The 24,483-nt window shown below is 41.9% G+C and overlaps 3 protein-coding genes across 3 annotated transcripts; 2 read left to right on the forward strand and 1 right to left on the reverse strand.

Moving 5' to 3' along the window:
- Positions 1-369: 369 nt before the first annotated feature.
- Positions 370-4,298, forward strand: cldn35 (claudin 35). The gene has a single exon (XM_016281300.1). It carries the CDS (start codon positions 2,492-2,494, stop codon positions 3,176-3,178), a length of 687 nt encoding a protein of 228 aa, XP_016136786.1. The 5' UTR covers positions 370-2,491; the 3' UTR covers positions 3,179-4,298.
- Positions 4,299-4,392: 94 nt separating this feature from the next.
- LOC107591985 (uncharacterized protein C1orf109 homolog) lies at positions 4,393-6,074 on the reverse strand. The gene is made up of 4 exons (XM_016281301.1): positions 5,529-6,074; positions 5,275-5,454; positions 5,038-5,156; positions 4,393-4,650 (listed from the first exon to the last, which is right to left on the reverse strand). Exons 1-4 carry the CDS (start codon positions 5,795-5,797, stop codon positions 4,610-4,612), a joined length of 609 nt encoding a protein of 202 aa, XP_016136787.1. The 5' UTR covers positions 5,798-6,074; the 3' UTR covers positions 4,393-4,609.
- A 99-nt stretch (positions 6,075-6,173) lies between these two features.
- Positions 6,174-9,105, forward strand: LOC107591982 (borealin-like). The gene is made up of 11 exons (XM_016281299.1): positions 6,174-6,269; positions 6,382-6,482; positions 6,557-6,685; positions 6,849-6,886; positions 7,000-7,072; positions 7,157-7,221; positions 7,740-7,822; positions 7,935-8,030; positions 8,368-8,497; positions 8,581-8,667; positions 8,829-9,105. The coding sequence occupies exons 2-11, from the start codon at positions 6,389-6,391 to the stop codon at positions 8,859-8,861; spliced, it is 828 nt and encodes a 275-aa protein (XP_016136785.1). The 5' UTR covers positions 6,174-6,269; positions 6,382-6,388; the 3' UTR covers positions 8,862-9,105.
- The last annotated feature ends 15,378 nt before the right edge of the window (positions 9,106-24,483 follow it).

The following is a 24,483-nucleotide window of genomic DNA, read 5'->3' on the forward strand; positions in this document are numbered from 1 at the left end:
CTCACTGTTGAGATGCAGCACTATCCAGCAAATATAGTTTTCCATGCTAAATGTTTATGAATGCATTTCATATATTTATGTATTAATGGAACAGACCAACATTTAAATTCCCAGAAAATCTTGCTTGGCAGCTTTGGTCACTATTGATTTTTATCATATGGTAAAGTGCAGCTTGGAAGTTCCACTTCAAACAACTTTTTTTATTTTATTTTTTTTATATTTTTTTGGTTCCACAGAAAATAGTCATTTATTAAGCTTGAAATGAGGATCCCCCCCACCACCACTTTTCTCTCTTTATTTTATTTATTTATTTTTGAAAATGAATATTTATGGATACTTAAAGATCAGCTGTTGATATTACGGTGTTCACATTTCTTTATTATCCAGTTTGCCTTTTTAAAAGCTGCATTCTTGTATGAATTCTACTTGAGCTTCATTGTGGGCTATCAGTCATTAGTCTGCTCTCTCTTTTTTTTTTTTTGTACCCACTCTCTCATTTCCTGTGTCCTGTGCTGTTGTCATGACTACTGTTGCCAAGGAGAGGCAGCCACAAGAGAAAGGAAACCTAAACCAGAGATCTTGTAGCCGTAATATTTAATTCATCACCTCAGACGCTAATGTTTGCATGTTATGGAGCAGAATGAAACAAAGGAACCGGGCAAAATGACACAAAAAACAAAGCCTTTGGAAACAACTTGGTAGTAGTCCCTTTATCAAATAATTATTATAAAATGTAAGTTACAGAATATAGACCAAAAAAAAAAAAAGACAACACTCTCAATTCATCTTTAATCACCTCGCAATGTAACCTTATATTACTGTAATCGGATCATTTGTACTTTTGTAAAATATCCCTTTACAACTTGACAGCCATGTAAATTCACACTTCTGCCTAAAATGTTGTTACACTGAGAGTGTTTTTGAGAGGACGTACATTATTGATGTTCTCCATCACAAAAAATGGACTGGCATACTGTTTCAAAGCGTGAGGATTTTGGTGTTGGTCATCACAGTCGCCCTCAGAAATGCCCACAACAGCAAACATCCTCACAAGCCCACTCTTTTAAAGCAATTTCTTTGTCTCGTTAGGGGAATGGCAAACACTCTTTTGTATCGGCCCTTCAAAAGCACTGAACGCTTTGAGGCGTATTGTTGATGGCCCCTAGATTGTCTTTGTGTTAATTGATCCGCTAGCAGACACCACTCTTGCCCTCCCTCCTCTGTCTCGCACCATCTGCCTTTATATCCTGCCATCCGCTGTTTTCCTTTCAGGATGAGAGTGGCTTTGCTCAACAGTGTTTCTAAAGATGGACGAGACTAGCACACTTGAAACACCTGTAAGGGTTATCGGACTGCCCAATAAGCGATCAGCACTCTGACAGAAACCAACCAACCCGTGAAGGTTTTGTTGCAGGGAAGAGGACATTGCTTTTGTCTTTGCCTAAGTGGCCTGAAGCACAGCACCCTTTTTTGTGTCTGCTCTCGATACGACAAGAGCATCTAACCTAAAGAGCTTAAAAGAGGACAACGTGTTTACTTTTGGCATTTATTCGCACCGGTGTCACATCTGAAGAACCTTTCTTTTTACTTCACACGAAACTGTTGGATAATTTACGAGGGCCTTTGCCATCATTCAGAGACTAGTTTAGGTTCTGTTTGACGTTTATTGGGTGCTTGGAAGAAATGCATCTTTGACAGCCACTGCATCCACGTCATAGTATCAAATTCAATCGGTGTGACCTGTTTGGGTAAGGCAACACCGGACTGGGTAGCAACAGAGACACATGTCCCTGCGATAAGAGCAGATCTTTCTTTACCAAGAAGACAAGAAGTCCACCACACATTACAGTGGTACGAGACCAACTTCTACCCTCCGGACATAGCCTGTGATGGTGGGACTCTCATTGAAGTTCAATCAATCCCATGTGGGTGAGTTGAGACAAGTTGCAGCAGTTCTTCAATTATTCATCTCTTCAAAGAAAGACCAGGCGAAAGTGAACACAACTGTCTGAGAAACCAAAAGACGGACTAGAACGTGGCTGAACAAAACTTGGTTCCAAGAATTTTGAAAGACAAATCTGAGAGGTCTGGCAAGGATCTTTTTAAGGAGGACTGACCGAGACTTCTTGCGGACGATTGGGACCAAATAACAGACTAGAACAAAACTTTGCTCAGAGAATTTAAAGACACTCCGAGAGGTCCAGCAAGGAACTTTAAAGGTGGACACGAGGACTGACATACTTAACAAGACCAGAAGACGGACTAAAATGCATCTGAACAAAACTTTGCTTCAAGAAATTTGAAAGACAAAACCCTAGCAAGTAACTTTCAAAGAAGGACTGACCGAAACTTCTTGCTGAGGATTGGCAAACGTGCCGACCTCTTTGGGCAAGGAGGGCTGAAGCTATTATCTATAGTTGGAGCACCTGCAAGCGGAAAAGTGTCGTCGAGGTTGTGGCCCGAGGAGGCGTGGTACTCAGAGGGTGGCGAGATGGTGAACACAGGTATGCAGCTGATCAGTTTCACCTGTGCTGTGACGGGCTGGGTGATGGCTATAGCAGTGACTGCACTGCCCCAGTGGAAGGTCACGGCCTTCATAGGCAGCAACATCTTGACCTCCGAAATTGTTTGGCAGGGGATCTGGATGAACTGCATCTACCAGACCACCGGCCATATGCAGTGTAAGACCTACGACTCCATGCTAGCTCTACCGCCTGATATCCAGGCGGCACGGGCGCTGATGTGCATTGCTATATTCTTGGGCTGGTTGTCCTGCACCGTCTCTTGCTGTGGAATGAAGTGTACCACCTGTGCCGGGGACGATCGCCATGCCAAGGCTGGCATAGCGCTGTCCGGTGGGGTGCTCTTCATCCTGACGGGCCTGTGCGTCCTAGTGCCGGTTTCCTGGACAGCAAACACTGTGGTGCAGGACTTCTACAACCCCAATGTTCCCCTCCAGCACAAGCGGGAGCTGGGTCAGGCCATTTACCTGGGATGGGCGGCAGCAGTGATTCTTATGATCAGTGGGGCGGTGCTGAGCAGTACCTGCCCGCACATCGAGAGAGGAGGGTACAGACGTGGATACATAGGCCGCAGTTTTGCAAACTCGAGGCCTTCTGCTCCTGATCCACCGAAGCCAATCACAACCAGTGCCCTGCCTCTTAAGGAGTATGTATGATACAGATAAAAATGAAAGCAAATGCGGGAAGGTGTGGCTAAACAGGGATAATGATTAAAGGTGCACTCAGTGATTTCCGTTTCAATGGACAGATGCATTTTGTGTCATTGTCACTCTGATGATCATGTCCATATTTGCCATTTGAAATCCCATTTATCTGCTTTTTCTTTCATTGCTTATACATCGTACACATGTTGGTGCTGTTCACTCCAGCTCCTTCGTTATATTGTCTGTAATATACATTGTATTTAATGTTATATTGTTTGGTTTGCTTTTGTTTAGATATGTTTTATGTATGTAAAGCGCCACTAGTGGCACCAAAATGGAATTGCAATCTGCTATTTTTTTCAGTGGAATATTGGCACAACCAGTGCTGTGAGTTTGGAGTGGAACTATTAGTTTGTCAGTGGTAAACACGAGTATTTTTTTTGTCCATTTCTGTTTGGTAACACTGATGCAGCAGAAATTACACATTTGACCTTTAAAGTATGTAATTTCTGCACCACTAGCAAAAACGGAATTGAGAAAAAAATAATGATTGGCACTAACACTGAAAAACAGATAGTTTCATCACCAACACTGTGACACACTTCAGCTTTAACTGAATTGTAAAACACAGCTGGCCATGTGATCTCAGCTTGTCATAAGTATTATTCATTTCTTCAGGGGTAAGGATTTTAATGTGGAAAAAATTACTGAGTGCACCTTTAATTAAAGACAGTCTAGTATCTAGAATTTGAAGCATAGTGTATTAGTAATATTTGTAGTAGAATTGCAGTGGGTCTACGATTTTCAGAAACATTTCCTTTCCCTTGCTGCTTATCACTCTCTCTACTTATTGGTGTATTTTCTCATAAAAAGGCATTTAGATTAGTTTTGATCGTATTTTGACCAGATTTTTGTTTTTTTTAGTCCAATAGTATTAACTGTGGGCTAACTGAACTCTTAGGCCCATTTTGCAGTGTCTTTTTCATTTCTTTTTTTGTAAATGGTAATCTATCTTGTGTTTTGTAGACAACTGACAGCACACCACTGCTGTCCTTAGAAACAGTACACCCACTTTTAGTATGTTGGATTGCTGTGTTCATTGTGTTTTCCTTATATTTATTTATTAAAATTATGTGAGCTTGAACCACTTGAGGAAAAAATAAAAACGAAGTGTGATGTGACATTCAATGACAACAGTGCAGTTGTTTTATCAATATAAAAAAGCATAAATTAAATGACCACATTTATTAAAACAGAACACCGCTCTTACGATGATGCTGATATTCAGTCTTTGACAAGTTAATGCCCACAGGAAAACAAAATTAATCCAGGAGTCTTGAGTTCCACCATTAATATACCGCTGTCCTTTTTTAAGGATCCTTCATTGCCAAACTGAGAACAACAGCCAACACAGAATGTGGAAATTACTTGATAAAATGTCATTCATTCAGTCTCCATGAAGAATGAAACTTGACACAATGCATCTAAAACACAAAAACATGAATGAACACAAAATATATATTTAGAGACCAAATTCTCTAATTTTACTGTTGTATATAATTGTATACATTACATGTACATACATTCTAATTTATGATTCTTATAAAATGTCACACAACAAACAAAATCTATGATTAATAGATGCAGCCAAACTATTACCATATCAAATTCTCTGTTTACACCTGGTATCAACATAAATGTGTTTTTTTTATGGCCACTTGTGATAAGAAGGGAGCATCACAAAATGTTCTGGACCGCTGTTTACACGTGTTTTTAGATCCAACCACTTGTAATCAGATCACCCAAGACAGACATTAATACCAGATGAAAATGGGGCGCAACCTTATCTACTCTAGGAAAAGGGGAAATACCTGCAATTCTCTCCTCTCCACTAGCTGAATGTAGAGATTCCCATCTCTTTGGTGCCATTTCCATTAACGTAAGGTCACTGGGTGTCAGCGTCTGCAGGAGGTTCCTTCTCTGCACTAATCTGACCAGATGAATTTAGGATTCATTGCAAAATAATGCATGTACCTAACACAGAGAGAGATGAAGTATCACATTGATGCCAACAGTGGTCATGATGAGGAATGAGACTTAAAGGATACTGTAGGCGGTAATAGCGATCTGCATCTTGAAGCCACTCTAACATATCTGAGATGGAGGGACAGATGTCTGATCTGGAGACACAGCCAGCAATGTCAAGATTGTCTGTGTTCTTCTCATAGAACTGGAAAACAGCAGACACCTGTTGACTGATGGCATCCCGCACCCTCTGAAGAGCATCCCTAGAAATATGAAGAAGAAACCAAATGAAGCATTGTTTTTATGTGCATTAAAATGACAATCAAACAGGACTTACATTTTCTCGGCTAGTTTTCCCAGAACTGAATCCACAGCCAGTGACAGTTTGTAATGAAGGCGTTCTGGTAAACTAGGGAAATTGGCAAGAGGTGTGTTTGCAATCCGAACGTTTTTCAGTGCCTTCAACTGCACTGCAAGGTTTCCAAGAGAGCTCATGAGAGGTTTACATTCGGCTAGTTCACTGTCCCAAACGCTTTTATCCGCTTTTAGCGTCTCAAAGCATTTTTTGAGTTGTTGGCGCAATGATAATAAAACAGCACTGGACATTTAAAAAATATATATATATATCCTTTTCAGTCACAGGACTCGAGAAACACTGTGAACGACGTTCTTTTACAGAGGATTCATATAACTAACTAATACCTTAAATATATCTATTATATATAGATACTCCGCAAATATTTAAATGTATCTGATAAACTACAAATCACATCTGTGAGAGCGAATAAGATCGTCCTGATTCCATCGTAAAAGTACGATGCGCTCCTTCCGGGAACATGCATCATCCACCAATCCGCTTGTTTCTTTCTTTAGCCGTGAGAGCAAAACACTCAACCATTGGCCAGACTCTTCGTTTAGGAGAGGCGATATCTTATTGGTCAGAGCACGACGCATGTTTACAAAGCTGCATGCTGATTGGCTTACTGACGTAGTAGCATTAAATTTGAACAGGCTCTTCCTAACTGCCGATGTATGCTACAGTGAGAGACACATTTTCGACATAGACCGGGTTATTAGAGTAAGAAAAATATAAATGCGTTTTTTAAAATTAACTAGATATGTACCTAGTACTAATATATATTAGCGTAATCGCCATGGGGTTGAAGAACTGTATCGTCTTTGTTTTTCAGGTTCCTCATGGCACCGAGAAAACGCACACAGAATGCTAAACAAAAGAAGAATTCCAAAACACCGAAACTGGAAGCTTTTCTGCTAGATTTCGACGATGAAGGTAAGATTTGTCGCTAGTGTCTCAATACTAAGTATTTGTGTCCACGCTCTAAAAACTTTACTCTTTGTTTGTAGTTCATACCATTGTTGAAAGACTGAAGGAGAAGTCGAACAATCTCCTGAAAGATGCAGACAACCTTTACAAGACCGCTCTGATAAAGCTTCCCATGGCAGTGAGGAAAATGAACTGGATCGAGTTCTGCAGTAAGGATTTTCCTCTTTGTTGTACATGTGATCATCTGTCAGTTGCTCTGTTTGTGACCAATAGTCCATGTAGCCTCTGTTAATATGCGGTAAAATAGCATAGGAAGGAATAAATATCGCACATACTTTGGTATTGTCTCACGGTTCTTATTTTAAACTTCAGATATAGAGAAGCCAAAGTCACCAGTGGATGATTCAAAGGTACTTGCATTAAACATGTTTGTTTGTCCATATGTTTTACATGTTGTAAACTAATCAGTACTGTTAAATCAATCACATTTGGTCTTGATTTAAAGTGTTCTCTCTCTGATCAGGTGAGGGAGGAAGCTGCTCAAGTGGAGCTTGCTATTGCTGAGAATCATGTGATTCCCAAGTTTGCTGTCAAAGGTACATTTTGCATCCTCTGTCCGCTTGTAAAATCTTCTTATTGTATTTTCAAAGCTGACCTTCCAACTTTCATCTCATTTACAGAAGCCAAGAATGGTGCAAACTCAGAAGATGAAAACGTGGCACCCCTCAAGTCTGCTGTCAAAAAGGTTTGTGGTAGTATGATGTTTGAAATCTACTTAGTAGGGCATTCAAATCATGTTGAAGTTAATATATTGACAAAGATGAGCACATGTGATTGCGGTGTTGTCTCTAGCTAGCAGGAGAAAAACTCTTTGAGCCTCTAGAAATGCATTAAAAAATATGCATATAATGTTTATGTTCCATCTAAAATCTGGATTACCATTTTTAAAACAGCCAAGTTGGAAATGTTGAAGGCAGTCTAGTTCACGTTTACTTTGACCTCTACATTTATGCATTTGGTGGAAGCTTTTATCCAAAGCAACTCGCATTGCATTTGCGGTATACATTGTATCAGTTCATGTATTTTCCATGCATAACCTTTGTTGCTACTAGTGCCATATTCTACTGTTTGAGCTACAATTATTTATGTTTAAGAAAATGGTTGGTTATACTAGTCTTTGAAGGGTCCTTGAGAAAATCTGGCCCCTGTTTGTGTGTGTACAGGAGCCTGACTCCCTTTCTCTCCTTAATATGTCTAATGTAGAAGAAAGCATCAAAGAAGGCACCTTCTACCTCAAAGAAGGCCAGAGCTCTCTCCATCAGCAAACAGAGCAACACCATCCAAAGGTAAAGAAAATGTACAATCAGCTAATATTAAACACACCGAAACAGTGTTCCCTCACAGAATCCCAATGATTTGTTCTGGGAGTCTGAATCCATATTTGCTTTTTGTACATAGGTCTACAAGAAAGCCTCTGATCACCCCTGCTAGAAGTTTACTTGAGTCTTCAATCATTGGCGCCACTCCGCTTATCACACCACGCTTTGACCCAAGGTAAATACTTACACATGACATTGTGGCTTTGATTGTGATTTGCTTGAATATTCATGACTTTTTAATATATTTGACTTTCACAAATGACACATTTACTAAAAAGAAAAAAGAAGTTTCAATCTACAAAATCCCATTTCATTATATCAAACTAGACCTGGAATTACCTAGTCCCCATCTATGAAATATAAACACAATTTTTGCATCCCTAAGGTCCAGATAATTTAAAAATGTTTTCCAAGCTGTGTAAAAACTAGTCTGATTGATGACATTTTTCTAAGGGCTATTTGTGTAAATGTCTTTCTTTCTTTTCCTTATTTATTTATTTTTTGGTCATCAGATTGCCCAAGACTCCAGCACTGAGACTTGCACGTCACAGGGAGAAGGTGTACAGCATGTCTGTTAACGGCTCACCTATTGTTGGCTGTGGAGAGGACATTGTCATTAGTGTCCCCCTTGCAAACGGAGAGGTGGGTGATTTGCTACTGCTACTAATGAAGTTAAACACATTGTGTATGTATGCGTACATGACATGTTTTCTTTATCATTTCAGTGCATTCAGCTGCTGGCCAGTGAGATGGACTCTGTGGATCTGAGTCAGCTGGATGAGAAGGCCCTACGCAGTATCAGAAACCTGCAGGTATGTGTTGCTGTCACTGATCTATAATAGAGAACATTATATAATATAGATCAGTGGTTGCTGTTAATTTTTAATGGAACTTCCAAACCGTTTTTATAGTGATACCACCTTCTAAATCGGAAGAAATTAAAATAAAGTTTTTTGTTTTTCCCCCAATGCAGAATCGTCTCACAACTCTGTGTGGAACAAAGTGAACGCCCCGTCTCCAGTTTTGTACAGCACACTGCATTGTAATATCACTTCAGACTATCAGCATTGTTTACTCGTATTCTTTCCCATTTTATTTTTGTATTATAACCGTGTGGATTTTGCTTTTAATATGTGCTATAGTTTCATTCCCATTAACTTTTAAAAGGTAAATGTAAATAAGATTAGTTGTGGTCATAATCTGTGTTGTACTGCCTTTTGTAAATACGACTCTTAAATACCATGATTCCACTATGCTTCCGCTGTCTCTTGCTTTTCCTTGTCCTATGTTTCTTTTGAGGTTTTTTTTTTATTTGGTGACTATTTAATCAAGTATACGGTAACCAGGTGTCAAGCTCTTTAAAAAAAAAAAAAAAAAAAAAAAAAACCCACCACAAAAGCTGTATGATGGCAAAGAAAAAAAAATTGTTAGTAGTGCTGGGTAGTAACTGATTACATGTCATCTGTATTACATCAAATTCCAAAAATGTTGTTCTTGTAATTAAGAGTATATTATAATTTAAAATGCTTATCATATTATAGTACATTTTTTTTTATGGATTACATGATTACATATTCATACAGTGGCCATAATTTATTGGTTGTTGATGTCTGTACAAAAAATGTTCACACCTGAAAGACTTTGGGCGTGTCGTTGTTTTCATGTTTATAAATGTGTTTAATGCAAGGCTTCCCAAACGTCACCTCTTAAAATATTTGTTGAAATATAGAAGCAGATAATATTTCAATAATTTAACATATTTGCATGTTTACAGTTCTCCAATGTTGGTTAATGGCAACAATAACATGCAAGTAAACAAATACAATATTTATATTAATAGTGTTCAAGTGTTTAAACTGCTTTTATTTTACATTTTTATGATTTCATATTATAATTTAAAATGCTTATCATATTATAGTACATTTTTTTTAATGGATTACATGATTACATATTCATACAGTGGCCGTAAATTATTCATAATTTATTGGTTGTTGATGTCTGTACAAAAAATGTTCACACCTGAAAGACTTTGGGCGTGTCGTTGTTTTCATGTTTATAAATGTGTTTAATGCAAGGCTTCCCAAACGTCACCTCTTAAAATATTTGTTGAAATATAGAAGCAGATAATATTTCAATAATTTAACATATTTGCATGTTTACAGTTCTCCAATGTTGGTTAATGGCAACAATAACATGCAAGTAAACAAATACAACATTTATATTAATAGTGTTCAAGTGTTTAAACTGCTTTTATTTTACATTTTTATGATTTCATGAATTTTTTGGTTTTTATCAGCTCTGTATTTACCATTCACTCTCTATCGACTCACTAATGTTTAATGCATTTTATGATGTTGACATCAAAACATGGAAAATATTTTCTTTCTCTGCTTTTTTTTTTATATCAATATGGTACGTTTAAAACAAGTTTGATAAAAAAGTAGTCATTACATAACCTAAAATGAGTAACCTAGATTGCGTTACTAACTACAGTTTTCATCATGTAATCTGTAATCAGTAATGGAATACAATTTTTAAGTAATCTACCCAGCTCTAGTTGTTAATCTCTGATGATATTCCAGTCAGATTCAGATTCAAATAATTTTATTGGTTATGGTGAAAAGAATCTTAAATTGCATACAAATTTAGAACATGCGCGCACACACAAAAAAACCTCGATTTAAATATAACATGGAATACAGTTGAGAATATATCTAGCAACAGATATTTTTTCAATTTATATTTCTAAAGTTGTCTATGTAAATAGTGCAGTATGAAGGTAGTTGTCACGTTGGATACCTGTCCTGCTGGATGCTTTTCACTGGCACGTTTAAATATATGTATATATATATGTGTGTGTGTGTGTGTGTGAGAGAGAGAGATAATTATTTTTCAGGAGAGGAATTTCTGATCTATTGTAAAGGATTTCTTTTAATTGACAGCCTAGCAATACTAGATTGCCCTCTGGTGGTTGCAGTATAAAACATTGATGACAGGTGGACAGAAGTCAAGTTTCAAATGAAATTGGCTTCATGCTTATGAAAAAGCAAAACACTGCCAGTCCTTCTGGCTGCTGTGCGAAGCCAGTTGGGGAGAACACTAACGGAATGATTGTGAATACCTATCTTGAGTCATGACAAATAGAAAGCCAATAGGCCTATGCTCTGTGAAATAAAGCGGAGTATATTCTCTCTAATATGCATGAGCATGTTAGTTTCATTATTGAAATTGAACGGGATAATTTCATTTTTTGCAGTTCTTTAATTATTTGGTTGAATGTATGAATTAATTAAAATTTTTAGTCTATTGCTCTCTCCTAAACACTCAAGCAAACTAAGTTTTCTGTATAAATTATCAACACATATCCCTCGCATATGTGTATATTAGGGCTGTCAGTTTATAACTTAATTAGTTATAAAAAAATAACACGATTAAAATATTTTAACGCAGTTAAGCACTGGCCCCGCCCCCAGACCTGTACGTCATCTTACATTTCATACAGTTGACTGTTGACAAATATGATGCAGGGCAACAACTCCATAAATACAGTTATGCCCTAAAATTCAAGATATTGGGGCAAAAATGCCCCTATATGTGTTTTTGTCTCATATATCATATGATATCACACGAGCAGGGAGAGCAGTAGGCTATGACAGGAGTGCTGATTTTGTCCCTAATATATGGAGTAGGGCTGGGTAAAAAATAACGAAATCTCGATTTTATTCGATTCTCATTTTTACGGAACGATATCGATTCTTAAATCCCAAGAATCGATTATTCTACCTCGCCACCTCCCATCCAATAAATCACAAGAAGCATTGTGCTTTGGTACTTTTAATATGAAATAAAGTCTCAGATTTCAAATTCTGTCTGTTGTATTGCAGTATTCAAGCAATAAATGCCGTTTTGGCGCTGTTTAATGTGGAGTGACAGATCGCTGGAGCCCCTCAGTTCAACAGACGCAGCGCGAGGCGCACGTGAACTGATCATCCCCTCCACATTAATACCAGTTTCAGCACAAAATAAACATGACTAAACATCCGAAGGTAAGTTAAAAGAAAGAGTACAACTTTACAATCCCTATTCTGTCTCATGTAATCACACAATCAGTGTTTTAGTCGCAAAGACTTCAATATAACGTCTTGTAAACAATGTCACTTAACATCACAGTTACCTCAGAAAAAAAACAAACATATTCTGTGACCATAAACTCCTTAGTCAGCTAGAAAAATAAGCGGTAGAGAGGGGCATGTTGCTAAATATATGCACCATATATAACATATTCATTATAATTTTTTACTGTTCTTCAATGTTTAATTTGTTTGAATAAATCCGTCAAGTTTTATGACAGCTATACCATTTAAATGTTTATAGCCTATTTAAAAAAAAACCCGAATTGAAGTAGAAATATTATTATGTAGCCTAATTGTAACTTTATTATTTTAAAAACTTAATTAAGTGTAATTTTAGCAGTTGTGTAGCCTGCAAATCAGTCAGTTTTAACCTTCAGTATTATAGTAATGTAGCTAGTACCAACTGACTCTCATGTATATTTTACAGCATTAGTTGAGAGATTTTTTTTCCTTGAGAACATTTGGCATGTAGCCTACTGTACCTGATATATATCCAAAGTAATCGATATTGAATTGAATCAAATCGAATTGGTAATCGAATCGAATCGCAAGCTTGTGAATGAGAATCGAATCGAATCGTGAAATTTGTGTCAAAACCCAGCCCTAATAACGAGTATAAAAGTGATTTTATACAACAGTTCAGTAAATAAGAAGTTGATATTGTGTTATATATTAAACACAATATTGTGTGTTTTTGCTTAATTTCGCAAAGAATGTATTACCTATAAAGCCACAGCAGAACTATTGCGCGTCTCCGAGGAACAGTGTTTAGTTTCTAAATGAATCAGCGTTTTGAACTAATTGTGTGAACCAATGATTCAAAGGCCAATTCATTAAGTGAGCCCTTTACTGAATTCCTGAATGAGTCAGCCGTTTGAACGAATCGACTAAAGACATTTACTGCCACCTGCTGGCAGATTTAGTTTCTTATTTAGAGTATAATTATTTTGCTTAATTTCGCAAAGAATGTATTACCTATAAAGCCACAGCAGAACCATTGGGCGTCTCCGAGGAACAGTGTTTAGTTTCTAAATGAATCAGCGTTTTGAACTAATTGTGTGAACCAATGATTCAAAGGCCAATTCATTAAGTGAGCCCTTTACTGAATTCCTGAATGAGTCAGCCGTTTGAACGAATCGACTAAAGACATTTACTGCCACCTGCTGGCAGATTTAGTTTCTTATTTAGAGTATAATTAAATTAATTAATAATAATAATAAAAACATTAAAGGGGTAGTTCACCCCCCAAAAATGTAAATTCTGTCATCATTCACTCACCCTCATCTCATTTCAAACCTTTCTTTTGTGGAACATAAAGGAAGGTATTTTGAAGACTGTTGGTAACAAAGCTGTTTTGGTTACCATTGACTTTCATTGTATGAACAAACAATACTGAGATGTTTCTCAAATTATCTTCTTTTATGTTCCATAGTTTATGTTAGCCTAAATTGTTGCTGTAGCCTAAATGTTTATGTGTAGTAATTTTTTGTTGTTGAATCAAATTAAATATTTCTAAAACTACAATTTGTAATGTCTTCTTGATACTTTCTCATTTAACACAAAAATATCTTTAAATAATCTTTTGTGGGTAGTTTCATAGTCAAATTTATTTTGCGATTAAATTGCGATTAATTAGATTAATTAATCGAAACATCATGTAATTAATTTGACAAAAATTTTGATTATATATATATATATATATGTATATACTTGTTTTTGGTGTTTTTGGTCATTTAAAAAAAATCCTCATATATTATTTTATTTAATATTTCTGATGAAATAATATCAGAATATTAATATTTAAAATTATATTTATATTTTATTTGAATATTTTTCGTTCCAGAATATGTGACATCCACTGGGGTGCCAGTGTTTGTATGTCACTAGAGGGCAGTGTGCACATATCCATACAACACCATTGTGCAGAGAATCGTCCAAGGACAAAGCAGAACTGCAGCTCCTTTCCAAAGATCTCAGTCCGTTTAGTCATTATTAGAGTTCAAGAGCATTAAAAACTTTTTTTTGTAAAAAGTTATTTCAGTTTAAAAAGAAAGAGAAATAGGCCTACCTAACAAATGAATCACAGCTGATACACAGCTTACCTTCTATTCTCTCTCTCTCTCTCTGTCTCCTGCAACACACAGTCCACAGTCTCCTCTCTTCCTCTGTCTCTGACCTTCAGGGTTGGGAAGAGCCAGAAAAAATGCATCCAATTAGTGCTTGTTAATGCACTGCCCTCATTACAGGAGAGAGCAGGAGATGAGTTCAACATCAGCTCCATACTGAGTCCTGTTGCTGCTTAACAGCTTCTGGCAGGCTGCGTCTCCTCCAGCACATTCATTCACGACATATATGCTCTACATCCACTGTAGACAAACTCACTGTGCCATTAAAGATCAGTGCTGAAGAACTGTGGCTTTATGGGATTGAACAGATGCTGTACTCACTGAGGCGTTGAGTTCAGATCCCCTGTTAGCAAACGTAGGCTAGTGCACCTGCTTCATGAATCACATTCACACCGCTGTTATGCTTCAGCTATTGAGCTGGAAAATATTTTGCTCCCTAGATACATGACTTGATTTACAGAATAATACATGCTGATATAGTCCATTGGACAAATAGGCCCTGTCCCAAATAGCTCACTGGGTATACAATCGTAAGGTCAGAGTATTTACATCCTTGCTAAGTCGGCTAACTGTGTTATCTTTTTAGTCTGAGCTTCCATAATTTCCCCCCCTAAACTAAATTTGTTTTTCATTACAAACAATCGTGCGCCACATCAGAGCCGTGTTTTCCACACATGCATCATCACCAAAAATCCAGAGGAGACGGGTGCCTAATTAGGCAGTGGGATGGAGGAAATTGGCAAATTTGTGGGGAGATGGATTACCTTGGCACCGATCTCACCAGCCAAATGAATTCCTCTGTCTGCCCTGTCCCCCTTATGAGACCATCCGTCAAGCGGGTCCTCTAATCGATTTATTCACAGCATCTCAGTCTGCCACAGTGGCACTTCTTTCTCACCTAGTGGAGCTAGAATACAGCCATACACATGTTTTCTACGCGATGCGCTGCTGAGTTTGTATGGTGTTGTATGAGCATACGGTTGTTTTGGTTCATTGGAGGCATTTTGAATTGTGCTGAATATAAACAATATGTAATTGGCAGTTGGTTTAAATTTTGCTTAATACTTAAGCTTCCATTATAGTAATGTGTACAACATGTTTTCATGAAAGGTAGTCAATATAATTGACTCTGCCATGGCCTGCTGGACTGCCTACTCCGTTAGACATTCACAGACCTGGTGTTGTGAAAAGGTCTTGTATGAAAGTTTTTATGCAATAAAATTTATACATTTGTACATTTTAATGGTTGGATTCAGCCATAATTTTTGCTATTTTTCAAGTACATGTGCGTGTGTATGGTATTCCCTACATTATGATGACCAAATGTCCCCACAAGTATAGTAATACCAGGTCATTTTGACCTTGAGGGGACATTTTTTGGTCCCCATCAGGAAAACAGCTTAAAAATAATACAGAATGAAGTGTTTTGAAAATCTGAAATAACAGAAAGTTTCTTGTGAGGGGTAGGTTTAGGGTTAGGGTTAGGGTAAGGGGATAGAAAATACAGTTTGTACACAATAAAAACCATTACGCCTTTGTGAAAAATGATTAAATCCATCATAAACTATACATAAAAATCAATGTCTTATTAGATATGACATATATGCATAATACATATTAAAATTATTAGAAACTAAATAAAATTGTTTATGATTATTATTATTTATGATTATTTGATTATGTAAAACCATGATATTTATGCTGATTTATTGTCAGTATTGGAAACAGTATTGCTGCTTAATATTATTTTGGAGCCTGTTATATGTTTTTCAAAATAGAAACATTTGTAAAATAATAAATCTTTACTATCAGTTAAAAAAAAAAATCTATTTAGCATATCCTTGCTGAATAAAGGTATTAATTTCTTTCAAACTATTGAAAGAAATTGAGTGTATACTGTTATAAAATATTTCTATTTTGAATATGTTATTTTTACTTATTTATTCATCAGAGAATCCTGAAAATGTATCACAGGTTCCAAAAAATAAAATAAAAAATAAATAATAATAATAATAATAATTAAGCAGCACAACCGTTTCCAACATTAATAGTAAATCAGCATTGGGCATTGGTAGACAAATAAATTAGTCAAGGTGAGAAAGGTGTGTTCAAAAGTTTATTTATCTAAAAGTCCACAAATGGCCATACAGTAGTTGCATACAGAACAGAGATAGTCATACACAGGTAAATGCATTTTTTGTTGTTGTGATGTTTGTTTATAGTTCAGCTGAAATGCTGACCTTACTCTTTGAGAACAGCCAGCACAGCCTTCACGCTTCTGTGAACCTTCAGGTCCTGAAAAAGACAGTTTTATATAGTACAGGTCAGTCCAAAAACACTTACACACTCCAGAAGCAGCCTATATTTATTCAGATGCCGAGACAGATAGTTGGATATTGTTCAGTTTCTGCATCCTGGAGCTCTGTGGTCTATGTTTCTGACAGTGGTATTGATACCCAGAGCATATATAACAGCTGAGTCATTTGACTTTGTGGGGTTGCCATGTAGAAAAAAGCAAGCGGAAGCGCATTGCGAATAAAGACCTGCCTTCAATGCCACCTTTCAATCAAAGCTCAAAGCAAAAGCAGTTTTTAGCTGCACACCTGTGGTCAAAGTGCTTACTGCTGGCACAAATTAGCATGTTGATTTCTTTTTAGAGCGTTTCAAGCTGCTGTTAGTCCCTCAAACCAAAGCAGCTAAAAATTGGTCAAAGCAAGCACTAAAGCCAAATGTGTAATTTAAAGTAGTGATAACTGTAAACATACCGTCATTATCATTCAAACACATTCCCTCCATATAATTTAGGCTACCATAGCCAAAATTATTCACTGTGAATGTAACAAATAACATTTTATAGTTTTTTAAAAACAGAATTATAGTTTTTTTTTTTACTTTTAATTTTATAGTTTATGTAGGGAGTGAATGTTCTATAACTTTAAATAAGATCTAGAGGTAATATCGCGGTATTTAGGAACAACAAGACTAATAAATAGAATTTGAGAAATATAAGTTTATTGATTTTATTTGTTTAAAGATTAAAAGATGTTTTGTTTTTTTGGCGTTGTGTATAGTGATTTAGATCCTTAGTCCACACCCCAGATCAGTGGGTGGCGGTAATGCACCCGAAAGCTGTTTGCCAACCGCCCATAAAAACAAAAGAAGAAGAGGAAGGTAATATTGCAAGAACAGAGACCCCCGATTAGGATCGCGGGATAGAATGGTCTGCTAGCAGTGGTGAGCATAAAGAGAGAGATGACACGCACTGTGTGATAGGATGTGGCTAATTCATGATGTTCACCTCCTCATGTTTGATAAATCAAGTGTTATGATCTGCCGAGCTCCCTGTCTGTGTCCTCCTTGCAACAAAGCCAAGAACCCACGAGCCAGCGCGTGGTAAGAACTGTGAAGCTCGCATATATAACTACACGCGTTACACTGGTGGCCGCGCTGGTTGGCTTGTTTTTGCTGGGACACTTGTTTTTTTCGTATTGAACGATGTGGATATCGCCACTTTAACCTGCAGAGACATTGATACTGTTTTTCACATGCTCTTTTTGCAAGTTCGGATTACATGCGTTCTGTCTCACACAAAATGGCGGACGACGAGCATGAAGCAACTGCAGTAGTACAGAGAGACAGACATGTTGCAGATGCAGCAAACCCACATCTGCCATTTAAAATTGACCTTCCTCATCCTTTTTCTGGTGACGGTAGAGAGCCTTTTAGTGCATGGATACAGAGATTTGAAGTTGCATTTAATGTCTCAGCTGTATCCCTGGATAAGGCCAAACTTCTCCCTATGAAGCTTACTGGTCCTGCATTTGCATATTGGCAGTCTCTACTATATGAAGTGAAAGCTGACTATGAGTAGTACAGTTTGACCACTGTTTTTGGCCGTACAACATTTTTGGCCACATTTCAGACATTTTTGAATGCACGTCGCTGTAAACCACAAGAACCTCTTGAAGTCTATGCTGCTGAGCTCACAAATTTAGTGACAGAAGCGTTTCCTCAATATGATGCAGCAGCACGGAACTGCTAAATTTTTCGTAGATTTGTAACCGGTTTAGACCCATCACTTTAACTGAAAATCCATGAGCATGGCGCTGTGATTTTGGACAATGCTTTGAGAGTGGCCACTCAATGTGAATGTGCTCAGTTGGCCATCAGTGTTGCTAACCCTTCAGCTGCTATGCCTGTGATGGTGAATCAATAACCATCAGCTAACACAGTGACAGCAACCCACATCACTGAACTGGCATCAGCCATAGCTGAATTCCGAACTGACTTGCATGCCTTACGCCAGTCTCATCTGCGACAGACGGATGAACGTGTAGACCAGCTTTCGCAGCGGATTTCCAGTCTTTAGGATGAAGTGACATCTTCCACATGCTCTCCACATCAGACCTGTGCAACCGTGGACTACAACATCGCAGCACGCCATCGCCAGCCTGGCTTGGATGATCATCATCGCCGTCGAGACTGCTGCTGTACTGCACAACACCCTCGGGACGACTGCTGTTCTCCACAATGCCACCATGGCTACTCCCAACATGATCAGCCACCCCCAATTGATGACTTCTCCTGCCAAAGACATTGTAGCTACTCTAATTCATCCCGTAGTCGTGAGTCACACACGCCTCACACCACACAATCTGACGAATACACCCCCCACAGACATCATTATGGAAACTCCAGGTCTGGCCGCTTGCCTTCACGGGAGTGCCGGCCTGATCTCGACCCGTGAAAATGGAACCCGTTATGCTCGCTCACCCTCACCCAGTCCACAGTACTGACATTCCAGTTATCGCATATAGGCCTATACAGTAGGCCACCTCCCCCATTCCTATAGTTCACCAAGGTATTACACTTCCCCCACAAGACATGTACACTTCTCTCAGTCTCACAGCGGGAAAGCCCCTTTCTCGCCACATCGGGGAAACGAGTAGAAGCTGTCATTGGGGACCAAATGCCAGCTTCATACCCAATAATGGTTCACTCTGATACAGTTGGTTTTAACTCTACTCCACCCACACATTTTATTCAAATTGCACTGGCCGGTACTGAACTCCATGCTTTGGTGGATACAGGGTCAGGCCTATCTCTCATTACAGTCGTAGATCCATTCTAGCTTTGTCTACTCAGTCTATCAGCAAGTCATTTATGTTAGTGTCATCAGTTACTGAACCGCTATTGTATATACTTGGCTCTGTGACAGCTCCCATACATATTGGCAATGTCACATTTTCCCATGTATTCCATGTAGTACGCACCACTACACATCCTGTTCTCATTGGATGGGATTTCCTAATTGAGCACAACGTTACCGTTGACATACCACATGCATGTTTGTAACTATATAACACTTCAATGCCTCTTTCACCACCCCAGTCACTGATTCCAGTACAAAGTTCTGCAGTCAGTTTCGCTCAGGTGACTGTCAGAGATGGTAATCCCAATTTCTTTCAAAGATAATGGTGTAGCGAATCCTTTCACTGACACGTATGTGGTGTGACGAGTGTCCCGAAGCTTAATCAGCATCGCCCTGGAAACAAGCGAGGAGCACCTGGCCATCATCATCACAGGCTGATCGGTCACAGCTGCACCTCATCAGGCGGTGGCTACATAAACCCTGCAAGCCCTGCCATCTAGGAGATTCCTCCATGAGACTGAGCACTAACTCGCCCTCTCATTTTCCCCACAGAAAGCAGCGTGTGACCGACCAGCCCCACAGGAACACTGCACGGACCCTCTGCACTGGGAAGACGGAAGAGAGCACTCATGGCACCAGAGCACCTACCTGGACCTTTCTCACGAGCACCCCTCACCCCAATAAATCCACCCTCCGGGGTATTGATTGAGATTTCTTGTCGTGTGATTCTTCACCCTGTTACACTGGTGGAGAATGCGGGCAAATCAGTGAAGAATCACGACAAGCGATCTTCTTCACCTCACCTGTTTTTCCTTGTTTTTGTCGCCGGTTTCTGTCACAGGCGAGCCCTCCTCCCCCACCATGGACGAAATCCTCCAGCGGCTCACCGAGGTTAGCATCTGCCAGCAACAAATTGTTGAGCACCTCGCCACCCGTCAAGGAGAGACGGAGCAGGGACTTGCGGCACTGCGTGCCGCCACCGCTCAATGCGTTCCGCTGCCGGACTCCCGAGTGCAAGCCGCGAAGCTGCTACCCAAGCTGACCCCTCATGATGACGTAGAAGCCTTCTTACAAATGTTTGAGGCGACGGCCACCTTGGAAGGGTGGCATCAGGATGACTGGGCACGGGTGCTGGCTCCCCTGCTGACGGGCGAAGCGCAGCGTGCATACTTCGCTCTTCCCGCCGCCTCCGCCGATCAATATAAGGAGGTCAAGAAGGAAATCCTAGCCCAGCTGGGGTTATCCCCTATCTGTGCTGCCCAGCACTTCCACGAGTGGGAGTATAAGCCCTGTCTGCCGGCCCGTGCCCAGGCTGCCGAACTCACCTGACTCGCGCAGCACTGGCTGCTGGAGGGGGCTCCATCGGCTGGACAGGTGGCCGTCTTCTCCGAGCCCTTGCCCGATCTCACCGACATGCCGTTGGGATGAGGAACCCAACCACCACGTCGGAGCTGGTGGAGGCTGTCGAGCTGGCGGATGCGGCCCAACACCGGGATGCTGGGGAGCGAGCGCCGCCTCCGGGCCATCCTGGACTCGGGCAGTGCAGTCCCTCTGGTCCAGTCGCATATTCTCGCCCCCCCCAAACAGAGTGTAAAGCCTTCCTCCCCATAACCTGTGTCCACGGGGACACACGACAAGTTCCCGCTCGCAGGGTGACCATTTTGGCTGCTCCCGGCACCTGGCCGGTGGAAGTTGGGGTCATGAAGGATCTTCTCGTCCCCGTGCTGATCGGGAGAGACTGGCCAGGGTTTGACCGTCTGCTGGCCACGGCTACGCAACCTGCCAGCCCAGGAGGGGGCCGCCGAAGAAGGAGGCCCACGACAGGACCGTGCTTCTGGCCTCGGATAGCGGGAGAGAAGGTGAATCCCCCTCCCAAAATCCTCACGTCTTCTATGATGTGTTCCAACAGGTGACGGGAGGGGGCTCATTTGGGAAGGAACAGCAGGAGGATGACAGGTTGAAGCATGGATGGACCCAGGTCCGGGTCATCGAAGGCAAGGAGGTTCAGCCTGGTCCCCACCCTCTCCCGCATTTCGTCGTGCAAAATGGCCTGCTGTACTGTGTCGCGCAGCGAAGGGGGGAGGAAAAATTATTGTTGGTGGTGCCATGCACCAAAACGGAGACCGTACTGGAGCTGGCTCACTCCCATCCCTTGGCAGAGCATCTCGGAGCCGGGAACACCATCCAGCGGATCCGCGACCGCTTCCACTGGCCGGGCTTGGAGGCCGAAGTGAAGCGGTTCTGCCAAGCCTGCCCGACCTGCCAAGTGACGTCACCCAGGACGCCTCCCCACAGTCCGCTGATACCGCTGCCCATCATCGAGGTGCCCTTCGAGCGCATCGGGATGGACCTTGTGGGGCCGTTGCCTAAGTCTGCCCGGGGACATGAACACATCCTGGTGATCGTCGACTATGCCACCCGGTACCCTGAGGCAGTGCCCCTCCGAAAAGCCACCGCCAAAGCCATTGCCCAGGAACTCTTCCTGCTTTCCAGTCGAGTCGGCATCCCAGCGGAGATCCTGACCGATCAGGGTACCCCCTTCATGTCCCGGCTAATGGCTGACCTCTGCCGGCTGCTGCGGGTGAAGCAGTTGAGGACCACAGTCTACCATCCCCAGACCGACGGACTGGTCGAACGCTTCAATCAAACGCTCAACCAGAAGTTGAGACGGGTGGTCGTGGAGGATAAACGCGACTGGGACCTGATGCTCCCCTATGTCCTTTTCGGGATCCGCGAAGTCCCGCAGTGGATTAACCTCCTGAAGAAGTAGATGGGGACTAGAGACCAGCTCGCAGCCCTCGCCATCTCTGATCCCGTGGTTGTTGACGTCAACCCCCACCTCTCGGCTGCCCAGAAGATGGAGCTGCAGCACCTGGTCGGTCAGTTCTCTGATGTGTTCTCCTCTCTTCCCGGGCGGGCCAACGTCCTGCAGCACAACATCCGGACACCGCCAGGGGTTGTCGTCAGGCAACGGCCCTACCGCGTCCCTGAGGCTCGTCGGTGAGCTATTGAGGAGGAAATTCAACAAATGTTGAAGTTGGGGGTGATAGAACCATCACGCAGCCCATGGGCCAGCCCCATCGTGATGGTCCCGAAACCTGACGGCACCCTCCGTTTCTGCAACGACTTCCGTCGCCTCAATGAGGTATCCGAGTTCGACGGATACCCCATGCCTCGGGTGGATGAACTGTTGGACCGGCTGGGAAGGGCCCGGTATATCTTGACGTTGGACCTCACCAGAGGCTACTGGCAGGTACCCCTCTCTGAGAATGCCAAACCTAAGACTGCTTTCTCTACCCCTAGTGGCCACTGGCAGTACCGTACCCTTCCTTTTGGCCTCCACTGGGCACCCGCCAAGTTCCAGTGGATGATGGACATCCTGTTGCGGCCCCATCAGGCCTATGCCGCGGCCTATCTGGACGACTTCGTGATCCACTCCGAGGCATGGGAAGACCACCTGGACTGGTTACGGAGGATGCTCTCGGAGCTCCGGAGAGCTGGACTCACCACCAACCCTCGCAAATGCCACCTTGCCCTCTCAGAGTCGAAGTACCTGGGTTTCCAGGTGGGACGGGGTTTTATTCGGCCGCAGGAGAAGAAGGTGGAGGCGGTACGCTCCGCTCCGCGACCCGAGACCAAGACCCAGGTACGAGCCTTTTTAGGGTTGGTGGGGTATTAACGCTGCTTCATCCCCAACTTATCCTCTTTAGCCGCCTCCCTGACAGACTTGACCAGGAAGGGGCAGCCGGAGAAGGTACAGTGGACACCAGGAGCGGAGGAGGCCTTCCAGAGGGTGAAGGGGGCTGTCATCTCGGAGCCCATCCTCCGAGCCCCGGACTTTAGCTGCCCCTTCCTGCTGCAGACGGATGCCTCCGACACAGGACTGGGAGCCGTCCTGTCACAGATCCAGGAGGGTGAGGAGCATCCGATCATCTACATCAGCAGGAAGCTGATCCCGGCCGAGAGGAACTACGCCGCGGTGGAAAAGGAGGCCCTAGCTGTCAAGTGGGCAGTCATGGAGCTGCGGTACTACCTCCTGGGCCGGAAGTTCACCCTGGTCGTGGACCACGCACCCCTTCAGTGGATGGCCCATGCCAAGGATACCAATGCCAGGGTGACCCGATGGTTCCTCACGCTCCAGGACTTCCACTTCGAGGTACGTCATTGGGCTGGAGCCGCGAATGCCAACGTGGATGGCCTCTCTCGGATCTGGGCAGCTTTCGCAGGTCTGTCAGGGGTCACTCCCCACCCACCCCCTATCTCTCCCCTACTATCTCAGATCATTAACAGGACCAGGACGACACTTAGGGGGGAGGGAGTGTGACGAGTGTCCCGAAGCTTCATCAGCGTCGCCCTGGAAACAAGCGAGGAGCACCTGGCCATCTTCATCACAGGCTGATCGGTCACAGCTGCAACTCATCAGGCGGTGGCTACATAAACCACGCAAGCCCTGCCATCTAGGAGATTCCTCCATGAGACTGAGCACTAACTCGCCCTCTCATTTTCCCCACAGAAAGCAGCGTGTGACCGACCAGCCCCACAGGAGCACTGCACGGACCCTCTGCACTGGGAAGACGGAAGAGAGCACTCACGGCACCGGAGCACCTACCTGGACCTTTCTCACGAGCACCCCTCACCACAATAAATCCACCCTCCGGGGTATTGATTGAGATTTCTTGTTGTGTGATTCTTCACCCCGTTACAGTGGGTATACTGAAATCAAGGTGCTGATTTCCCGCAACACCTTTAGCACGCATGTGAAGTTTTCCAGCTATTTCATACAGCTGGTCTAAAACTTAAGCCATCCAAGTGCCATCTAGCACGCTCCTCTGTTACTTTTCTGGGCCACCGTGTTTCCATTGCCGGTGTTGAGCCAGACCCATCTAACATAGATAAAGTTAAGACATGGCCAATCCCAACATCAGCAACAGAGGTCAGGACTTTTCTGGGTCTGTGTTCCTATTATCGTCGATTCATTAGACACTTTGTACGCACGGCTGAACCTCGTACCATCTTACACACAAGGGAGTATCATTCTCTTGGTCAGCAAAAGCAAATGAAGCTTTCCCTGTACTGAAATAGGCGCTGACTTCATCGCCAATTATGGCTTTTCCAAATCTTTTAGGTCCTTTCCTCCTTTATACAGATGCTTCCCTTCATTCTGTGGGCTCTGTTCTTTCACAACAGATGGAAGGAAAAGAGCATGTCATTGAATAC

This window comes from Sinocyclocheilus grahami, unplaced genomic scaffold (genome assembly GCF_001515645.1).
Source record: "Sinocyclocheilus grahami isolate Dianchi unplaced genomic scaffold, SAMN03320097.WGS_v1.1 scaffold149.1, whole genome shotgun sequence".
Taxonomy (NCBI): Eukaryota; Metazoa; Chordata; class Actinopteri; order Cypriniformes; family Cyprinidae; genus Sinocyclocheilus; species Sinocyclocheilus grahami.

What these genes read in the sequence shown, in the direction of transcription:
- cldn35 (XM_016281300.1), top strand. Translation starts at nt 2,492, where the DNA reads ATGGTGAACACAGGTATGCAGCTGATCAGTTTCACCTGTGCTGTGACG.
- LOC107591985 (XM_016281301.1), bottom strand. Translation starts at nt 5,797, where the DNA reads ATGTCCAGTGCTGTTTTATTATCATTGCGCCAACAACTCAAAAAATGC. An exon ending in GATCGCTATTACCGCCTACA is followed by an intron (nt 5,157 to 5,274) that starts GTATCCTTTAAG and finishes TCATCTGGTCAG; the next exon opens with ATTAGTGCAGAGAAGGAACC. An exon ending in TGGAGAGGAGAGAATTGCAG is followed by an intron (nt 4,651 to 5,037) that starts GTATTTCCCCTT and finishes TTTGTGTTTTAG; the next exon opens with ATGCATTGTGTCAAGTTTCA.
- LOC107591982 (XM_016281299.1), top strand. Translation starts at nt 6,389, where the DNA reads ATGGCACCGAGAAAACGCACACAGAATGCTAAACAAAAGAAGAATTCC. An exon ending in TCCCCCTTGCAAACGGAGAG is followed by an intron (nt 8,498 to 8,580) that starts GTGGGTGATTTG and finishes TTATCATTTCAG; the next exon opens with TGCATTCAGCTGCTGGCCAG. An exon ending in GCAGTATCAGAAACCTGCAG is followed by an intron (nt 8,668 to 8,828) that starts GTATGTGTTGCT and finishes CCCCCAATGCAG; the next exon opens with AATCGTCTCACAACTCTGTG.